Source organism: Aphis gossypii, chromosome 2, assembly GCF_020184175.1.
Source record: "Aphis gossypii isolate Hap1 chromosome 2, ASM2018417v2, whole genome shotgun sequence".
In the NCBI taxonomy this organism is placed as follows: Eukaryota; Metazoa; Arthropoda; class Insecta; order Hemiptera; family Aphididae; genus Aphis; species Aphis gossypii.
In genome coordinates, this window is record NC_065531.1 from 80,447,170 (window position 1) to 80,471,619 (window position 24,450).

The 24,450-nt window shown below is 24.5% G+C and overlaps 1 protein-coding gene across 7 annotated transcripts in view; it reads left to right on the top strand.

Moving 5' to 3' along the window:
• Positions 1-24,450, top strand: part of LOC114132898 (cyclic nucleotide-gated cation channel subunit A) — a 173,225-nt gene that overhangs the window by 57,689 nt on the left and 91,086 nt on the right. For all 7 annotated transcript variants that reach the window (XR_007603648.1, XM_050198933.1, XM_050198932.1 and 4 more), the window contains one exon: positions 18,924-19,079. Coding sequence is in view for 6 of the 7 variants with exons in the window: in XM_050198933.1 (XP_050054890.1) it covers positions 18,924-19,079 (156 nt within the window). In the remaining variant the exon portion in view is untranslated. The remainder of the gene's footprint in view (positions 1-18,923; positions 19,080-24,450) is intronic.

Consider the following 24,450-nt stretch of genomic DNA (forward strand, 5'->3'; position numbering starts at 1 on the left):
AAACGTAGACCATAAATAGCTTACATAAAATTAAATATAACATGTTAGTTCATTAAAAACAATAAATTCATGTTTGTATTAGTTGTGTATAGGTTTTATTATTATAGTCTCGATTTGTTAAGCTCGGTACAAGATACTATTATACTATTATTTTACATTAATTTAAACTTTAACAAAGAAGAATCTCATAACTTGAGAAATAAAAACCTCTTATCGTTGTACCTTTAAGTAATAACTTTATTTTTTATTTTTTTTCTGTATCGTCTAATATCTTAACAAAACAAGGTTTATATAAAATATAAATATACCTTAGAAAAAATATACGTGCAGAAATGCCATGTTAACGGAAAAACTGAATATTTTTATGTATACTAGAATTTCTATAAAATACTTAATGTATACTATACCATAACTAAGAGATTATAATATTATTATTCTGTATATAATAAGATAATATTGGAATACTGAATAGTTTTCAATTCTATAAAATATAATAAAATTGGTGATGAATCGAAATACATTTATATGTTAACAGTTAATTTTTATAACTGTCTAAAAATAACTTCGGATCATAACTTTTATTGGTTGTAACGAGTTAGTACGTTTTACTTTAAATTATTTATGCATATAAAAAATATAAGGTAAAATATATTTATACCCTGTAACACGGCGACATGTGTAGGCAATTTCGGTACGTACGTGTGTTGAACATAATGTGTTGCATGATTAATTTTAATTAAATATTGTCATTTTTTTTAGTAAAATTAAATATTGTAATAATAAAGCCCACGCAATAAAACAACGATTTTAAAAAGTATTTAAATATTATTATGATATTGTAATGTAATAAAAATGTAAAAAATTGTATAGGTAATTGGCTAGTTGCGAATTTACGCTTGAAAAATGCGAACTTAAAATTAATATTATTTATGTCTCGTACGTATTTTTTTTTATGCATTTATTTGAATCAAATAACACTACAACTATTTATCTATAAATAAATCACATTATACTCCAGTCGAACTTAATTGCTTAAGACAATAGCTTTTAGTAAAAAATAAATAATAAATAACAATTATTATATACTCAAATGCTATACTGCGAAGATTTATTTTGTAACTTTTGATGGCAGTGAAAATTAATTAATTTCTAAATAATATGTTTAGTCCACACAATTTAACAAATGTGTTGAGACACTTGTACGGTTGTACATAATATATATATATATATAATAGCTTAATTCTAAAAATGCAGACAGTATCGAATTAGTTTATCCTAATAATATACACTTAGATTCGCTATTGCTCAGTAACTTAAATAAATACATTTAAACTGTTTATAATGACGACTACATAACGTAGCATGACGTAGTTATTTTGAATTTAGGGATGTTTGTATTGGTTTTTTTTTTTTTGGCTGATACAGCTGGCTCGTTAAATTACAATGACTATACACGTATTCATAAGAATATCACAATTGTTGATCTGATGCCAAATTCACGTGCTTGCTACTAAGAATTTTCTGTAAAAGAATATATCGTCCCCTTTTCGATATTTGCGCAAAAATACATCTTTATATCTCAACATTATCATATTTCGCGCTCTATTATCTGCTGTCATATACAAACACTTTATTCACTTGTCTCGCCAAGTGTCAGCAATATATATATATATAAATATATAAATAAAGTATACATATTATATTAGCTTCGAAAGCATAAAAAGAAAGTAACAACTTTATTTCGATATTTTGTAACTCTTATTTTCACGGATACATAAATATTGAGCGATTTATAAATATTTATATAGATCAAATTGGTACTTTGCACAATTGAAATATAGTGAAAGCACCAAGTCTCAAAATATTAACTTTTTGATGTGTTATTTTTTCGAAAAAATAATCAATTAAATAGCGAGTGGTTATTATAAATCGTCACATTAAACCAAAATTGTTTATTATATTGCTTTCAATTTACTTATACCTACTCTTTGAGAGTATTTATAATTATTTTTTAAGTAAGTATTTTAGTACACATTAACTTAAAAACAATTGTACATTTAATGCTTATTGTAAAATTTAATAAAAAAAACCTTGTGAAACCGTTTCATAAGATACACAACTTAATAACGTTCTTATATATTACTATATAATATTATACTCGTATGTAATTAAAAATCACGTAATTGTTTATAATTTCGTAATAATATCTGAATTAAAAAATGATAAGACAATTTTAAAAATTGTGCTTAAAAATAATTTATTAGTATAAATGAACGATAATAGTGATTTATGTTAGTGGGTTTTCTTTTAATTTATACAGTATATATTATATACGTTGTTTATAATATATATTCGTACCAATTATTTTTAATTACATTTTTTCTAAAGCCATATTCGCATACTGTTTTTCAAAGTGTTAAAATTTGGTACAATAATGAATATTATTTATGAAAATCACTAAAATATTAAGCTTTAATTTATAATTTGGGAATAAACTCAAATGATAATTAAATCAATAGACTTATTGAAAAGAAATACTTTTTTGCTCATAATGATAATGATAAAATCTGGATTTTTTTTTATTCATAAATATATGTAGAATACTTTTAATTGTTTCGATAATAATTCTAAAGTACGAGAATATAATATGAAATCATATCATTTTAATAACATTTTTACAGTTATAAAATTGTTTAAGAGTCAGTTTACTAAATTGTATTATGTATTATTCAGGTTAAAATATACTCTTACAGAGTTACTCTAAATAGATGAACTTTGGTATTCAATCAATAAAATTAATTTACATTTAATACCCTTTTACCACACGTGTTGTGTGTATTATTATATTATAATAATAAACAGTATATTATAGGTTTTGGCCAATGTACCGTTCTCATGTTTGTCGTTTCTGATATCACGCAATAAACATATAGTTTGTGATTTACAGGAATAAAGCAATTTTCCTGTGCCATATACAAACTATTGATACCGAACTTATATGGAGTGGTATAACGGTTGCCTGACCTTAATTTCAAAGGTTTATATTGTATAAGAGAAAATCGAATAACTGCAAAGTCGTTGCTTTCTTAATCCTAACACTCGATTACCAAGTACATTCCATCTCTACAATTTTTTATTCCCCTTGAAATATTAAAGTATCATTTTTTTTTTATAGACATATATAAACTACAACACTCTCGAATAAAACGATAACATTTACATGAAAATGTTGACAATAAATAGTTATAATTTAATGATATTGTTAACAATAATAATCACATAATGCTACAATAACCTTAACTATTTATACGATTTGTACAAACAGTATTTAGTTTATAAAAAGTTATTATTATTTTTTATTTTATTTAGTTTTATTATTAACTATTTTGTACAAACAGTATTTAGCTTATAAATAGGTTATTATTTTTTTTTTTTTATTTAGTTTTATTTATTAACTACTTCATTTTTTATAAATATTATAAAATTGTATAATAAGTTATAATTGAGTAAATACTGAATTTTATAGACAAAGTTCTAAATCAAATAAAACATTTTAAAAAAATTCGATTAAAATTAATAGTAAGTTAAGAATTAACACTTACTTGGCACTCTACCACACAATTTGTATTTAAACACCGAGGAATTTTCTGTGTGAGTTAATTATTTTATTATTCTATAGTATACTATTATTATATTATATTAATTATTATAAATTAACGTAAAAAAAAAAAAAAAATCGAATAATATGTTACATAGTCTTCGAATTGCATTAATGTGGGAAATAACGTATATTGGATTCACAATTATGAATATTGTGTTATTGAAAATTATCTAATCGGCGATAACATTTCTGGATATAAATTATGGAGCATAAAAAGTTGCATGTAACACCTGTAAAATCATAATCGTTTTTTGAACGCCATGATTTATCATCGCTTTAAAATTTAATATCAAAACACATCAGTATGTTTCGTACCTTCAGCTACAGGAGACCAGTGCTAAACACCCGGTCTGATATCTGTAGTACAGTGTTCAACTATTTTTATTACTTTAATTTTTTTTTTTATTATTCAATATGTACCACATAAATCTAAGAAATAAAACATGATGTTAGCCGTTGGCAGTTTAAATATTGTTTAGTGTAAAATTTAAATGTTGAAATGTAAAATATGAATCGTATTACGACAAATAATATATTTTAAAATGATTGAAACGTTTAACCATCAATTGTCACTTTTGCAATGTTTCCATTATACGCATATAATTTTGTATACGTACAAATACACTATATTACAACAAACAAAATTTGCACTCTATTGAAACCCCATCATTAAATTATATAATCAATTACAAAAATAATATTTTGTTGGTTTGCGTATAATATAATTTTTTAATTTTTTTTTCTTATATTTTTTATTTGTAAAATATATAGATAACTGTTTTTCTTTTAAAATCATTGAGTTATTTTCAACCTTAAATTTTAAATAGTATCAGGAGAATAATAATGTAATAGTTAAGTGTTGTACTGTTTCACAAAGTACTTTTATTCCTAAGGGGGTTGAGTCATTGAAGAAAATAAACTTACAATCATGATGGTTTTAAAATTCTTAAATAATGGGAAATCTTTGATTTTCTTTTGGTACCCCGTGGCCCGAAAGTTAAAAAATTATAGAAATAAAATACAAAATATATATTCAATATTTATACTAAACATAATTTCATAAAATGATTGAATTGATTGCATATTTTCGTCAAAGATAGTTTTAAAATTATAGCTAAAGTCATTGGAAATACATTTTTTTTATTAGTTCATCAATAGATCAGTTTAAATATAATATACAATAATTATGCATGCACAATACAACATGGTCTTATTGGGCTACTGTTTGGAATTGATAAACCTATGAAAGTTTTAATAATGGCTAATATACAGTTATGACGAAAATGTATCTTAGAATTATATACTCCATGTCTCTTTTTCTTGATATCTACTAAATCATAAAAGTTAAACCACAATGGCTTATTTTCTATAGTATAGGTATTTTATTAAAATTTGAATACTAACTTAAGTCGTTTACATTTTAATAGGTTAGTTGGTCAGTACATTTATCATTATCACATAAGTTAATTTTACCTTGTCAGAATATTTTAAGAAAAAATCAACAATAGTCTGGTTTTATAAAGTTTTTATTACTTTAACTTTATTTAATGACATCTATTAATATTTTTTTTATTATTAAAAATTACTTATACAGTAAAAGTTCTTTAAGTTAAATGCCACATAATAAAAAGCAGTAAAGTATTTCAAATTTTACTATTCATGAAATAATTTTCTCCTAATGGCCACTGCTGTTGTAAAAGTTGCTTTGAAATAAAAATATATATATTATGACTAGAAATTTATTTCCATGACTTTTTAATTAAATATAACAAATAAATAGTTTTGAGAAGTTATTTATCTCAGTAACAGATACAAATGAATTAATAACAATTAAAATTTATTACTAATAATTTATACAACTAATTATAATTTAAATACATATTGTACTATCAAAAAATATATTCTTTTACATTATTTTTCACCTTGTTTTCAGCTATATATTATTCTTAAAACAAATTATTCGTTAAAAACTAAAAGAGTTATTCGTAAAATAACTTATTAAATCTATGTGTATTGTTGAGGTATTTATACTTTAGATCATTGAGTGTAAAAATGAAATAAACCAACATTTTAAATATTTTCAACCCATTTATTTTATTTAAACACTTTAAACTAACTTATTATATTTAAATCTAAAAATATTATATGTTAGTTATAAATTTGTAAAATACTGAATATGCTACAGATATAATTTAAATTAGTCACATATTCAAATTTAATTATTCAAATTCGAATATTCTAATAATTTTATTATAAGATATTTCACACCTATGCACTTTTTTTTTTACACGGATTGTGTAAACTGACAACCAAAATGTTTCAAATGTTTTAATTGTGTATGATAATGTATTACATTTTTGAATAAATATGCTCTTATAAAAGTATTATGAGAAAATGTAGAACAATAAAATGAAAAATTTAAAGGAGATTACTTAACTAATTTATACGATATTCCAAATTCTAAATCAAATTATAGTGTATAATTTTATCGATAAATCAGATAAGTTATAATTGAAAATTACGTTGAAAGTACAGATAAAATTATATACCACAGTCCCGCGAATATATCAGACAAGTTACTCACTTATAATCGAGTTAAATTTATTTGAATAGACTTTACTTAAAACTTAAAATGTGTGTGTTGTTAGAAAAAAAAAGAAAAAACTTAATCTATGACTGATTTTAACAATTACAAGTAAGATATTTTGGTTTGGATAATTTTGGATCAGTTAAATGATGTTATCATTTTTTTAAATTTTGGTTAAAATATATCATTTTGGCAATAACCAAAATAGCCGATTTTAGGTGAAAACATCTACGCTTATATACCTATTACTTATTATATTTATTATATATTCTATAGTGGTTTAGTTTCTACGTTTTTATCATATGGGTGTAATAATTTAATATAGAAAAACGAGAAGACATGGTAGATCACACTTTGTATGTATATACACTTTGCTGGGCCGTAATGGAAATATATTGTGGTATCGCTCTAAACTATTGTTACTTATTTTAGAAGGTTTTTTTTACTTTTATTAGTATAATTTAATATTCTAAAATATAACAATGCAACGAATTTGGGTGTGATTATTAATGTGAAAATCCAGTAAAGTTACGGAATAAATTATAATTTTAAGTTATTTCACTATAGGTCCTAAATTATGTTTGTACCAACAATCATAGTTGTTCTATTGTATTTCACACATGTATTAATTTATGTTATTATAACATTTTTTAAATTTTAATTCAACACCTATACAGTAATGAAAGAAATTAAATCCAAAAATGAAGACAAAATAATATGCTTTTATCATTGTATTTGATCGAAATGCTCAATAGATAAATTTTAAATATTAAAAAAACAACAACAGTGGTTAAATTATTTTATATTGTTAAAAAACAAAGATGATTTTCCACAAGTTCCGATTTAGTAAAATATGTTAATCGTTAGTGTTTTTTTAAACTCTAGTTGCGATTACAGTAGACCCAAGAATTTTAAATTATCGAATATTGTTGTAGTCATCTGATTTGAGATTAACAATGTCGTGAGTCCTTTCATCGAATTGCTGCAAGTTGATAATAATCGTAAATCGACGTTAAATGAACCGAACTTAGTGGTTACATAGCATTTGCCACCATCATTAGAGAAGAGTATTCGCTTAGTTGAATGACCAATATGGTAACAATAACGCAGATGTTGAACTCAAATAAAATGGAAAATTATCATATCAGCAATGATAATTATTTACTCTATGTTGGTTGTCATCGCGAAACATTTTTTAATTGTGCATCAGATACGTAGTAAAGTGTGTTTTTTTATCGTTGATTTATACTAATTACACAGTATTTCAATTTTCAAACAACTTTTACAATTCATATTTTTATAACGAAATGTATATGGTTGTATTGCCTTCTATATACTTTCAACTGTTTTTGCTAAAAAAAAAGAAAAAATGGATAGAAATATACAATAGTAAATTACCTAATCAGTATCATGTATTCAATGGTGCATCATATTATTATTTAATTTTAATACGTACACACGTTTTAGTATAAGTTGAAAAAATAATAATATGTATTATAATATGAACATTATATATCTAAGTATATTTGATTATATTTGCATTCAAATAAATTGTGATTTTTTTTTAAACACAACGACCGTAGATTTTATACGTTGGAGATCGCTACTTTTATAATAAACTACATCTAGTTGATTATAAACTTTTATGACACGTTTAGCAGTAAGTGACTTGTCGTTTTTTTTTCAAATCTTTATTAGCTCTACTACAATGACATTTTTTACACAATTATATGAGTCAAAAGGTATCTTTATAGTAGAATATTATGTAGCTGTTTAAGTGCTTATATATAGTTAGTATATTCCATGAAACATGTTAGTATATATTTTTTTTAATCATATTTATATATTTAATATTTTACTTATGATTGTGTGTACCTATTATCTATCTTCAAAAAAAAAAATCCTTGAACTAGTAAAAATATTTTACTTTTTCACCATTAATTAATTAATAACAGGTAAATTAATAATTTAAAAATGTTTTCCTTTTAAGTTAATAATACAATTATTTTAATAAAATATATTATGTCACAAAATAACCAGTTATTAAGATATTAAAAGATAATGGACAAAAAAACGTTTTCTAACAAAATAACAAGTTTTTTTGGGAAGGGGGGTTATTATATAACGTCTAGTATATTATTATAAAAACGTATAAATATGAAAGAATCAATACATTTTTTGATTTATGATACATTCAAGAAGTATTGTTTTTTTTTTTTGTGTTAAATGCTCTAACAATTAATTTTGGTTTCCTTTTTATTGTTCACATGTACCCTTTCAGAGTTTATAACATTGTCGATCGTATCACAATACACGCGTAGACAGCTATTAGTAGTATATTTTTTATTGTTTCGATTAATCTGGTATTTTTTTTATTTTATTAAACAGTTCAAAAATGTCAACTAAATGTTTGACAATTATCATAACTTTTAAAAATATTTGTATAATAAAACAACCATATTAAATATATTACAATTACATTGTGTGCATTTATTTCTAAATAATTATTGAATTTTTTTTTAAACAATAACACATTTTTTGGGGGGAAACATATATAGTATATTATTAATAGATAACTCTAATATTTTTTATTTTTGAAACATACCTATTTATATTTGGTTTTTAATTTGATAGATTTCCAATTATAGATAAACGACATAATATATTTAAAGTGGGTTTTATATATTTAACATTATAAAAAAAATGATTGACGATAATAAATAAAATCTATCAGATATATATTTACGTAATTAGTACATTTTTTGTACAAAATATTTTTTATTTGTTTGTAATGATAAATTTAAGAGAAAAAAAACATATACAATTATATCACAGGTAATCCAATTATCAGGTCATAAATAGTAATAAAACTATTGTTATATAAATGTATTTAATATTACAGATTTATCTTAATTATATATTTTAAATAAATTATAGCTTATAAACTACAATTTAAACTGTTATTGAATTAATAACAACATAAATTATACAAATAATCCTAATCCAATAAATTATAACTGTCAATAGAAAACTCAAATAAACTAATTTATATACCTTTTCAAAAAATACATTTTATCTTAAATTATATTGTTTTTTTTTTTTTTTAATACAATAACATTTATCAAACAGCTGTACTTACAGCAATAAATTTAAATGCGATTCATAAAGCAATTGGACCTTAAACCATTGTCAAGTTGAAATGAACATTTCAAACGCAACATTCAACGCAATCGAATTGGCTATACTGTCGTTTACTTATCGTATTACATTTTTACAAGTTTCTCGAAATGATCATAGGTTTTAAATAAAGTGGCTACCGATTTTTTCTATACATCCAATAATATCCATCATATAATATATTATTCATGCATGACCTTGTCCTCAATCATGTTTGACAATCATAAAAATGTGTTATCCATTTCATTTAAATCATTTTTTTTCCCTAGAATCTCTTATAAATTGTATAATAATATATAAAAATGAAGTGAATAGATTGAACTATCTTAAAATATTGCTACAACCTTAAAACCATAATATAATCATTACTCAAAAAAAAAAAAAAAAAACATGTGGAATCCAAGTATGTGTCATTATATTTTAATAAAAAATAAATATTGTATTTAAATGTTTTTATTCTAATTAATATACATAATAATAGTATATAATCGTTTTAAAACATTTAATTACATAAGAAAATTATTAATGTAATATAAAATAAATATATATTATTTATTGAACAGTTAGGTAACTATATAAGAATATAATAATGAGATGGTCACTAAAAGCTTATATTTTGTTGATCATATAAGTTTAATTTTGATTGGAATTAAATAAACAGAACATTTATTAAACATATTTTCATAAAGCTGTAAAGATAATAAAACTAATACAAGGCGAAATATATGTTTTAGGTAATTTGAACAATAATAAATTATGTTATTAGGCAAGTGGCGTTTTGAGTTTTACCATACTGTTTATATTATGCTTATTTTAATTTTATTTAAGTTTTTAATAAAAGATCAAAGTCATTCAGTTCACATTTTCGTCAATAATAATAACTTCCAAAATTATTTTTCTTATAATAACTATAGAAGTAAAGCAACTATTGGAGTTTTGTTAATTGCCTATACTTAGAAATATAATAAAAACTTTTTAGCACTCAAATATTTACTAAAAAAATTACAATATACAGTTAAAAGACAAATCATTTTATTTATTTTTTTTTTTTTTTGATAATTATTATTATTATTATTTTGTTCCAATACCAATAAAATTAGTAGCGCTATGAGAAATCTGAAAAAAAAAATAAAAATGTATTTTAATTTGATAATATAAAGTTTACTTGAGATCAAGGCCATTATTTTTTTCTTCTTAAATTTGATTTTATTAAATTTTAAAACTTAAAATATTTTAAAGCAGTAATTACATGAGTTTAAAAAAATAAATATTGTTACAATTGGTCTTAAGTAAACTTCTTGACATATTTAAATATAGAATCAGTTTTCTATCGAATTATGTACCATTTATTAATTAATTTAATTATTTATTTATTTATTTTTTTTTTTTTTGACAATTACATCATTCTATATTATCTCACAAGTATGTAAACTAGCTCCCGCACTTAAAAAATTGCATATTGAATTTCTTAAAAATATTTGGTATCGAATCCTACTTAAATTTTGATAAAAAGACTTTAGTATCTTTACCAATATATATATATATATATATATATATATATATATTAAAGTTACTGCTAACGTTAACATGACAAAATCTATAGTTAAACTGAAACTCAACAAAAAACAATATTTTATAAAGGCCAAAAATAGTTTTGAAAATGTTGTGTCTAGGTTTGCAGAATACTATTTTGCTGTACAAATGTCATTTTGTCAGAGCGACATTTTCTCAAAACCCTACTTTACTGGGTTTGTTTTCATTGCATCTATTTGTTATTGGTAGAATATAAGACGACAACGTTTTTCTACTAAACATTTTAGGAATGTTTTTTGATTACATACTAATGTCCATGCGCAAGTTTCTTATATTATTAAAATTAGATAACTATTTGTTCATTTTTATTCTTACTATTGTTATATTTTTAAACATGACCAAATACAATGTTTCAATAGATATTTAGAATAAAGAAAATTAAAAAATCAAGTATTAATGATATTATCCTTAACAATAAACTTAAGTCCGTCCTTATATAATGGTTATTCACAGTTCAATAACATTCACTATTCATCGAAAGTTTAAATAAATGTATTTTAAGAATTTCATTTAAATATTTATATTGTTCATATTAATTATTTTGAAAGTAATAAAATAATTGTGACAAACGTTTTATTAAACAACCTTAGTTCTTGATATTAATTCAAGAATAATAAAACAGAATTAAATAATATAATTTATAATGAACTAATTTTCATCGTGTACTCGTATAGAGTACAAGTCTTACAAATAATACTTAACTTCCAATATCAGCTTTAAACAATTTTAATGTAATATGACATAAATAATTAAAATTAATTTATTGTAAATAACAGAAATAAAAACAAATATTAAATATAATTTAATGATTGAAAAAGAACTTTAATAAAATACAAAAGTTTTTTTGATTTTCAAAGAATAAGTAATAATTAAAAATTAGTTTTAATTGTATACCTTTGGAGTATCAAAAAACTCTACACTGTTTCCGTTACAACTTAGTTAAATAGAAAAATAATATAATTTGGAGACACCACATATTTTACATAGACAATAGATTATTCAAATTTTATGAGTATTATAAGTTCTTAATTATAGATATGTATTTTTTTAATCTATTTATGTTTGAAACATTTTTTAATTTGAAATAAAATCCCTGCAACATTACAATATTAATTATACTTTCGTTTTTAAAATATGAATTATTTATAGCGAAGAAATATATATTTGTAGTACACTACTAAAAAAGAAAAAGAATAATGATTGTCAACATAATATTTTTTTTTTATCATTGACGCAAAATATAAATCATCATATTGTTTTATATATTTTCTACATCGAACAAGATGTGAACATTTTAAGACAAAAAAAATACATTAAAGTACAGTAGTATTGTAGTCTGTACAAATTATTTTCCAAGATACTGATAAGAAACAAAAGGTGTTTTCATATTGTTTTAAGTTTTATAACTCTACATTTTTCGAAATCGAATGTTTTACTTATAGTGATTTATTTGATATTATAATATATATTTTTTAAATAAAATGTTTTGAATCCCATAATTGACTTCTACTAGAAATATTAATGTGTACGTATTAATGAAGAATATGAATAAATAATTTTTTAATTAAAGCCATTGAAAGTTTAAATTGGTCGAGCAAAATGGCTTGAAGTACTCTGCAAAACGTGTAGTCCACTGACTTCACTGTAGCTCCACTAACCGCTCGTCTAAACTTGAAATGATTTTAATAAAAAAATAATTATTCAACATCAACACCATAATATATATTTATTTTTAGATTAGTAATATTCTTCCAGCTATGAATATTTAATTTTTCAAAACATTTCGTTATTAACAAAAGCACTAAAATACGGACTTACAAAATATTAGAAGTACCTAACTGATCTAATAGGCATTGATAAATCGACCGCTTCGTACACAATGTATACTATTATTTCGATATGCAAAAATCATAGGAGACTCGTCACACCCGATATCGGTATAGCATCACTTCGAAAACCGAAATAATTTATCGTTGGTTATTTTTTTATTATTTAATTTAAAAGCCTTAAATTTTCACGGAAAACAACAATATCTTTATTATATCATTAATATATCATAAGACTAGTTTTTTAGAGACATTTTTTGTTTGTTTTATAAACCGAATAGATTTATTAAAAAACGACAAAATAAAACTGCAATAAAAGAAACGTACACGATATCCGTCTGGCGATAAAAACTGTGAAACGAGAATAACTATAATGTGGGTCTCGCGTTTTATACTGGATACAACCACTGTTTCAGAAACGATTGTCATGGTGCGCTATGCTCATTAATAATGGTGGCGTTATATACCTCCTCGTATTTTCGCAGCATGTTTTCATTTTTCACCGTGGTAATCACACCGTGTTTTTGAGAGAGAGAACGCCGCTCCGCCGCTCTCGAAAATCTTTATTTCGCCGTTTACAGAGTTATACGGGGAGATAACATATTGTAGTCTTTTGTGACCGTCAATTTGTCGCCCGTACAAAAATATCCACTAGTGTACACGTTATGGTGTTAGCTGCGACACGATACAATTTTAAGCGTGTAAGCTTTAATTTTTACAACATTTCGTATAAAAAAAAACTGACCATCAAAGACAGACAGACCGTTGAATCTCCACGTATACGTCTTAATATACTGTGCTGAGAAATCGAAACGTATTTTTTAATCGCATCCATATATTCTGTAAACACGCCACTAATAATCGTCGAGGTCCTCGCACGTGTAACCGTTTGGCAAAGTGATCGCTCCCAACGCGGTGACCGTAACCGCTGTCCCCGAACGGTCGTACCACTCGATATCACAACAGTGTCCCCCAAGAGGACCATTCTTTGAGCGCATTTCGCATATCGTCGATTCAACCTCCTCTCGTGATTTTTGCCACGTGCACTGATCGCAGAACCGTACTCTCCGTTACAATGTCAATGTCTATAGTCGACTTTTGCACGACTGCCATGCCGATTTGCGTCCTTCGCCGGTCTCGCAAACTTTGGGCCAGCTATTCGTGGCCACATTTAAAATGTCTGCTGGACTGAAGTATAATGAAAACTGAAATATAATTTCAAACTCTTCAACCAAAGTTAAGAATTAAACTTTCGTTGCAGGAATGACAACAAATGTAATATAAAATGCGTTAGCGATGGAAATGTTTAACTGTAAGAATGACTTAGTGGCAATGCCCGGAGGAATTCCCATTTTTTTTTTTTATTATCCCCGCGAGATGTTATAACATTATTATATACATGCTACGATATTTACAGCTGACATGAAATAGTGTGCGTTTGGCCTACAGCTTTATCCTATTTGATATAAATCACGTACGCTGCACAATGCTCATGCGAGATAATATAGGTATATAGGTTATATAATGGAAACTTACGAACAACATTGATGGTTAATATTCTCACGTTTTGAAGAAACATATAAACGAATATAGACTGTATGCGAGTTAGTACTCACTAGGATTTTTCAAAAACATTTTAAACTTCAAACAGTTTTTTTTAAACATATTTTTATGGGGAAAAAAAAATTATAAATTATGATTTGGATCATCTAATAATATATTCGTAATTAAATATCTATATAAATTGCAATATAATCTATAACTCACATTACAAACTTAAGAACATTTTTAACCATGTGTAAATACCAACCAAATAGTCCTTAATCTATGTAAAATCATAAGACAAATTGATATTGTTTTTAAAATTTTGGAATCAACTTGGATATTCCATGCGTTATTATTTATACGGTACCATTTAGGTACGACGCACCTAGGATAAAGTCAGGTTAGGTTAGGCTCGGCGATAAAGATAAAAGAAAATACAGTGTGGTAAATTTGCACGCACATACAATTGCCGTGTTTATTTATTGAGAACAAAAAAAAATACCATTTTATGTAGTACGACCATTCCTGTTGTTTGTACCTGTCAATGTGATTTAGTGTTATCAGCCTACGCGTAATTTAAACACCGTTTGAATTATATAAAATCGCTTTCGAATATATCACAAAATAATTATTGTTTAGTTGAATTGTATTTAGGCATGTGCACATTTACAACATAATATTGTAAACTACAAAAAGTCGTTTTAATATACGATTAAACGCGTTGAATGTTTACAGTAAAAGTATTTGTTGTGAAACCGAATTTTGTACATCTGACAATATGTAATAACAATATACACAATAATCTATGATAGAAACAATTAACACAGGCGATTTCCAAATATAATCGAATCTCCGCTATTTATAGGCTCGTGCATCCGCAGCCATCGTTTTTGGACATTAAACGCGGTGACGAAGCATTTATATTTTACATCGACTTCAGGTCCACATAAGTTTTTTTTCTCTTTCTCGTTTTAATCCCTTAAACGGCTGCCGCATCAGTGGTTTGGCCACCGTCCAGAAAACGAAGGATATTATATTATATTATACGCGCTGCAGGACAGTGCGGGCACGGTGGTGGCGGTAAAGTCTCTCGGCAAAGCCCCCGAAAGAAAGCGAATCGTACGCGCAAAACGCGTCGCACGGTCTGCTGGCAAAATAATCCTGCAGGAGTCGACCGATAAATCAAACACCCCTGCCCACACGAAGACGACGGCGGTCGCAGTGGTCGCACATCGATTTTACGCGAATTAATCGAAACGATACGTTTGTTGTCACTCCGACGGGGCGCACATAACATATTACCGTGTGCATATAATATAATGCGCGTTTTTCCCGCTACCGTCGTCGCCGACGTTTTTCACGTTTCTCCTTAATTTACGACTCGTAATATATACTTAATATTATATTCTTGTATCGACGACGGAGATAGTTATGACGGTGGTAAAAACTGTTTTGCGTCGACGGTGTATTAGTGATTTACGATGAAAGATGATAATATTATAACAACGTATCGTTATCGAAAATTTACATAGAACTATAAACTATTATTACAGTTATCTGTCATTTTTACGGGGAATCCAGCACTGAGTCACTATTATATATATTTTATACGTCAGTTAACATATAACCAATACGAAAGTCACCTTCGTTGTATAGAGTATGGTCGTAGTCTTACAACTTATGCACTATACCCAGAGGTTCCCGACTTATTCGTATTACCTAAGTAGGCCATTTCGGAAAACATTTAAATTTAGATGACCTACCAAATACCGTTACAATTTTTATTTATTTTTTTTTATACTAACAAATAAAAAATTTTAATTCATCTTAATATATTCATTTATACAATAATATGTTTTTAATCAAATTTAACTATTTAATCATTTAATCATAGGGAGTAGTAGATTTAAACCAATTTTAATTTCCAAAATAATAACAAAATTAAAAGTAAATAACTTAAAGTATCAAATAATCCGTGGTCAAAGTCAAATAGTATTGTTAATACTATTTATTTATTTTTTTATTTTACTAGTTAATCAATTGTGTACGGTACCTATGTATTTTAGATTCCACATTTTTAATAATTATATTTCTCTATACAATGTATAATTCAGAAATTAAACACGTAGGTATTTAAGCACATGTAATTATATATATATATAACTAGTAAAACATGTAGGTACATGCAACATGAATAATAAATTATAAAAACATGAAAAACAATTTTTTACTTTGTACACAATAATATTGTTCTTTATACTATGATATGGTACAACAAAAGTAATTTTTATTATAATGAACAACAAATAAACCAAAATACTTAAAACTTCTATGACAGGATAGACAGATAAGAAAAAGAGGAAAGAAAATCAATGGCTTTTGTAAAAATTTAACTATTATGGCGACTGGTTATCTCTATTCACGTTTATTGCAGCTGGTCTCGGTTGGTTGAGTGCGGTGTTGGACATGGGGTTGCGGTCGCGTGAGGACCGTGACCGACTGGTGATGACGGTACGACAGCGAGAGTGACTTGTGCGATGTCGTACACACATGGACGGTAGTGGCTGTGGAGGGTGATGATGAAAACTCGGGTGACTGCAAGTGAAGTGCATTTTCAATTTAGTGCAACCAGTCGTTATTGGATTGCAGCCGGCCGCTCGTGTTCGGCCGATGAGATTTCGGAGGTGAAAACTTGATGAACCAATGCAGTGGTCATAAGCACACGGATTTAGGTTACCCAACATATTTTTGGCGATTTTCGACTTTTACTGATTTTATAATATTTAATTTGTTACTTTTTTTTGTTTCAAACTAATTCACGAAACAAAAAGCAAACAAGTTAGATGAAACAAGTTGTTGAAAATTGAATACTTTTTAGAAGTTGAAATGAATAGTTTTGAATAAGCTTCTTGTTCTGCATGAATTGTGATCTTTGAAATTTAAATAATTATTGTCTTAAGTATATGTTGTAAAATAAGTATCCTAAGTACATAGCAAGGGAAACGAAATGAAAAACTAATTATTCAGAATTGTAGTTCGGGAATTCGTTTTTTTATTACCTAACCTGCGAATCAAAATATTACATTATCGTTTTTTATTACGTTTATGAATTTTGGTTTATTATTAACTATTATATAGGACCTATTTTAGAATGATTATTTATTAATTATTTCTTATTTTATAATTATTATTAAAACACACTCCATTTTTTTCTCATAGAATATTATTTTTATATTTGAGTATTGCGATTTTTTTAACTGGAATAGTTTTTAATTAATAAAATATTTATAGTAGTAGACTTGTATTATACAAACTGAAGATGAGCTTTTCAAATTGAAATAGGTAACGTCGTCAGGATCTTAAAATCTCTCGAGTCCCGTCTATCGGAACATTTCTCCGCTTGAAACTAAAAATTTTAAGATGAGATGTTTCCACAGCTACCTCTTATCGAGAGTCGTATTTATTTTCCCACACTATTGAGAAAATACACAACAAACCCAAAAGAAATCTGCCACTACTCGAAATTAATAGCTGTCAGCAGCGACGAAGGCGTAAAATAATATTAAATTTAATATAATACTTGTCCATTGGAAACAGAACACAAACGGACCAAATATAATCGCGTTTTCTACGCGGCCTTATTATAATAAATAATATTTCGTGTCCTGCAGCGGCGATTATTCGTGTATATATATACACGAGTATGTATATTTATTAATTAATTTCACGTTTTTTATAAATACAAGTACAGCTTTGGTATTTTGATCATTGTATTATAGCTTTGAAACTTACGATATATGTCAAAACGTATAAATTGGACAATTTTGAATGTTTATAATGTTAAATATATTTGATTGACACAGACTCTTTCGAAATAATCAATATATTTTGTCCTATGTATATGCCACACGAATATGTTTTATAATAAATATTTCTTAATATCCGATACTTTTTGGAGTCAAATAAGTACACGAGGAAAGTTTAGACATTTATTCAAATTATTTGTTTAGTAACTTTATTAAGGTACGCACTTTTCTGTGAACAAATAGCATATGACGTAACTTAGTTTCCCTGTATCCAATATAATATATTTTAAAGGATATATATTTGACCTATTTAGAATGCTAATAGGTATTTACCAAACTTATTTCATAACAAAAAAATGAATAATGCTTATTATTTCTTTTGTTTATTTGCTATACATTTTTATTGTCAAATGATTCATATGCCAAACGCTTAAATAATTAAAATAATTATTAAAATTTATTGATAGTTTACACTGTAGTAAATCCATATGATATGATGTATAAGATATGTACACATATTAACAGTACACTAATATTTGTTTCGACTTTCTGTTAATTTATTAATTTTCACTTGTAAACATTATTTTTTTATGTATATAAAATATTTATAAATTATATTACTGTATTTAAAGTTTTGAATTATTAAAATTATTATCCTATGTAGTATATACTATATAAAAAGTTTGTTTTAATATTTATGGTTTTTTTTTTTTTTTTTTTTTTTTAAGATCAATGACGGTCAGGACACAATTATTTCGGATCGACTCCAAGATACTTCGTTCCAATACACATCAGCTGCACCATCAGTCATTTCAGGAAACGCATTCACTACTCCGTCAAAAATCCCCAACTCAATCAACAAATTGAATTTGATACAGTCACATGTGAGTAAAATAAACTTTCTGTATAAAAATAAATCATTATATTTGTTTTTCACATAGTTGAAATATCTACCTACAGAAATGAAAATAAAAACTAAAAAGTTATCTAAAAATGTATAATATTTCAAACGTACAATTAGCGTTACATTAATATTACCATAACAAAAAATAATAATAACAATAATGTGTTTCTCATAGAAATGTATAATTTTGTCACTACTCTATTAATTTAAAAGACTTCAATAATGGAACAAAATTATGGTTTTGGAATAGTGTTGGAATTGTATTAAGGTTCATTGTTTTCTCATTATATTGTTATTATTTACTGTAGGAACATTTGTTCATTAAGTTGTGATGCGAGTAACGAAATTATTATTTCTTGAAGAAACATATAAGCTTCTATTCTTTTACAGTTTGTGAAGTGGATATTTAATTTACCTATTTACTCAATGACGAACAATATTATATAATTATTCTTCGACGTGAAAACTTATTTCTCAAATGGAATAATCATTTCTTGTTATATAGTGGGTAACAATATTATTAAGAGAAAATCATAACTATTTTTATCAATTAAACACAATAATATTATGTTACTATAATAAAATAATGTTTATACTATAAAATATACGATTATAAGTATGTATTAAAACTGAAATTATACTTAAATTATTAAATATAATTTATATTTTCGAGGATGCGCGATGCGGAAAGACTAAGGATATTAAAATTATGCTTTAAAAAATCGTTTATGGTAGTGAAAGTTATCCAAAACTTTTCACGCAGTATACGCATTCATTAAAATAATATATAAATTATTAAATTTTGAGTGTGTATAATAACAACGAACGGTAATCTTTTTTTTATGAAAAATGTTGAAAAAAAAATGTAAACGATTCTATTAAAAATATATTTTTATATGGACGATAAAAAAAAATCACATTTAAGTAATTATTTTATACTAAATCAAAACCTTAAAAAATAATATTATAATGTTGCATGATAATATACAGAATTGTTAATTTTGAAAAACTATAGGCTAGTCAGTTACATTATAATAAATATGCAAAGAAGTTGTAACTTAGAAATCATAATCTTATACGTTTCGAAATTGCATACTAAAGCTCCATGATATGGTATTTATATTTTATATTTATATGTTTTCTAAACATGTGACTAATATGCGTATTTTTTTAAAAAATGTATTGCATTGTCTACTCTGATTAGGTGAGCAAATAACATTTTTTTTTTATATAAAATAAATTTATTTAAAACAATTTTCTTTATTTGAAATAAATACAAATTTATTTTTTCATTATAATTATTTTCCAATTCCAATACTATAAACTCAATAACATTAATTTTATGCTCATTTAATCTACAAACAGCTTAACTTAGTTCAGGACTGCATTGCATAAATAAATGGTTTACTGCGTACTTTATAATCGAAAAAAGCACTTTCATCGTAATATCCTAGCAAAACCAAATCAATTATTTTATAAATCTATAAATTCATATTATGATAAAACGTGTGTAATTTTACTACTACAATTTTTCAGTTTAAATTATAACAAGGTTTTAACATCAAAGGTAAAATAATTTCTATTACATTTTTAATATTTTTAATATTATTATTATGTGCGAATAAACAACTATTTATTATTATTATTGTTTTTAAAAGTTAAAATATACCTAAATATTAAATATTAAAAATTGAAGAATTGATCAATAAGTACTTACTGTACTATACTTTAAAGTTGATTAAATTTAATATTAAAATAATGTCAAATTCAAATTTTACCACGCCGTTTTAATAAAAATAAATAAACGCTACAATTATAACAACTTGGCTAGGTAGTAAATATGTTTTGCATTTTTTGATGGAAATGGAAATTCTTCTGGATAAATCCAATAGTTGGTAAATATTTATTTATCTATTGTATTTAGTCCAATTTTTTTTTTTTTTTTTGTTAACTTACGGTCCATTTATTAATTACAGTTTATTTATCATATTATATTTAATAAAAAACATGATAATTAATTTATATTTAGTTTATTTTATGTTATTGCATTATTATTATTATTATTCCGTATGTTATTTTATTACATGCAAATTTGGTTGTATCATTACACTATATTGTAACGATTCAATTATAATTTGCTTTTACTCACTACTCTAAAAATATCTGTACAATATATTAATAATATAGCCCCATCAATTATATTATATTAAAATTGCCTAACTAGATCCTAATGAATAATAAATCATTTTAATACTGTTCCATTAATACCACTGCTATCATCTATTCAAGATCCATTAGAGTTTTTAGCGAAGTATGATGTATAAGCGTATTTTAATTACTTACAAATTTATAAGTTTTTGGTCATTTTTATGATTATCTATTATAAAAAGCAATGTAGTTATAATTAAATTAATTAAATTACAATTGTCACACGATAAACCGTTTTCATACTTATTAGTTTAATATACTATATTCCACGTCGTGAAACATACCATCTAAAATCTACATACACTGTTTAACCTAACCCAATCATTGATTACAAATATTACATGGTATAATTAATAGTATTAATAAATAACCTTTATCACTTATACCAATATTATTATTCAATCTCATAAAACCTATAAAATGACGAGTTATCTTTTCTAGCATTTAAAAATATTTTTTAAGTAATAGGCATCTTAAAATATTAGTAGAATATAACGATACACAGACAAATACAAAATGATTGGTATAAATTATAATATTTTCATTGTATTTAATAATGTACTTTTAATAAATCAAGGAGTATACCATTCATTATAGATCATTTTGAACAAACTATAAAAAATTCATGATACATTTAGATAGTCTATTTATTAAACATCTAGTTGTCAGTGTATTTTGTGTATATAGATTTATAATAGAAATAGAAATTTAAAATATGTTCTTCTAATAAGTATTTAATAAATATAGACTATTAATGAAAACAATGCTTTATTTGAAGTCTTGGGTTTATAAATCATTAATAGTTATCCCCCCTTTCTTCGAACAATGGTGAATTCTGAGTTCAATTGCATATCAATAATTCAAAGTTTTCCAAATAGTGAAATAAGTTTTAAAAAAGTTTTACTAATCAGCTTTATAAAATTAATTAACTATCATTTCATGTTTTTTTTGAATTATCGTTATATTTTATTTTTATTTATTGTATTGATATTAATACCATAAAGAATAAAAATAGAGATGATAATAATTACAAAATGATAACTAAATGTTAAATATACAAAATTAATTTAACAATTTTAATTTTTAGCTCAGAACATGTATTTCAAATAAAATATTATGTTAATTTAACATTGCGTTATAAAAAAAAAAAAAATAAATATTTTTTTTCGAATCTTATTTAATTGTATCAGACGTTTTAGTATACTTATCACTAACCGTATGTCCTTAAAAAATTTAATAAAATCAGTGATCATCCAATTAAATAGTTTGAGAACTATAATAAATGCATAGGTACCCTTTTTTACTTTAGAAAATGAACATATACGAAAAACACACTTTTATTATGACAAAAATGAAATAAGTAATCTAGACATAAAACTAGGAGTAAAATTTAAATAACACGGAATATGCGCCAAGAAAAGGTAAAATACTCATTGTGTACTTATTATAAGCTTCGTATAATAATAGGCATATAACGTAAATCCTATTTTTTTTTTTTTATATATACGGATTCGTCAAATTTTAATTTAATATTAAATAAAATTCTCCAGTCAAGATTTAATTTGAATTTGAACCGGTGTAAAATGTGATGTTGTGCCAAACCATCTAAGCCAAGACTTTCGAATTCATTGCTTATACATTTATTACGTACGCCCCTGGTACAGTAAAGATCCTTCGCTACTTAAAAACCGTAAGATAAAAATGGACAGACTTTTAAAACCAAATATTATAATGTCTTTTAACGCAAGATATTCATAAATTTAGTAATTTAATCTATTTATTTTAAAAATATTAAATGAATTATATTGTATTGTTTATTTCAAAAATGTATAAACATAATATATAAAATAGGATTACAAAAATTAAAATTGTATAAAAGATACAATAAAAAAATTGTATGTAATTAATTATTTTTTAAAACTAATTTAATTTAAATTGTTTATATGAAATAAGAAAAAATATGTAAAATATGTTATTTTACATTTAAAATCATTCAGTGTAGTATTATATGTATTTTTTATACAAGCTATATTATCTGATTTCGCTTGGGTTAAAATTAATCTATCTTTCTACTTAATTGTCCGTTGTCCGTTTTGCTTCAGTTAATGTATATGATACGATCACAATTACAATTATTAGTTATATGATTTTTTACTTCTTTATTTTGTATATATTTTTGATTTGAACGCAAAAAATTAAAAATTAATTCAATTCAATTAATGTTTAAAAACAAAAACATAGTTCAACATCTTTAAGATTAATTTTCGTCTTAATGTGTAACAACCGTTTGAATAAACAAAAAAATATTTGATTTTCGTATTTTTGTGAAGCAAAAATAAATTCATGTGTGAGCGATTCTATAGCAACCTTGAACCTATTCTAGGTTTCCCTATTAATAGGAATTAAACAAAACAGTCTATACCTTATTAGATCAAAAAATATATTGATATAATTTTTATTGAAAACAGTATTTTTAAGTCTATAAAAGACAAATAACGAAACATTAATTTAAATACACATACCTATATGAATATTATACAATTATACAATTTGTTTTAATACGAAAATTTAAGTATTAAGTACAATTTTACAATATATTTATAATTAATACAAATTTTTGTTATCAACATTTTTCTTTTTTTTTTATCACTTTTAATTTAATTTTATGAATATAATTTCTTTTAAAAAAATTTGTTTTGTTTAATTTAATAATATCTATATTCATAAGTCTACAAATTAACAATTTATGGATAGTTTAAAAATAATAAAATATTCTTGTGTAACACATTTTTTTTTTTTAGTTTTAGTTTTCGTAGCGGCGTAGTCCATTAAAAAGGTTTTTCTTGATGGTATTTCCACGAAATTGAGTTCATATATGCATAATGTTATTTCGTTAACGGTAGCGGTACAAAAACATTATTTTAATGTTCAAAGACATAATATACATTAAATTAACCGTCCCACATATATTATAATATGCATCTACTTCTATGTAAATAAAGTCTACACTCATTTGTATAAAACCTATCTTTTCCTGTTTTTTTTTTTTACAATAATCATTCAATAGAATTTAATGTTAAAAAAATTTATCTTCAAAACACTTCAATAACAATATATAATTATACAGTGAAAACCACCCTTTA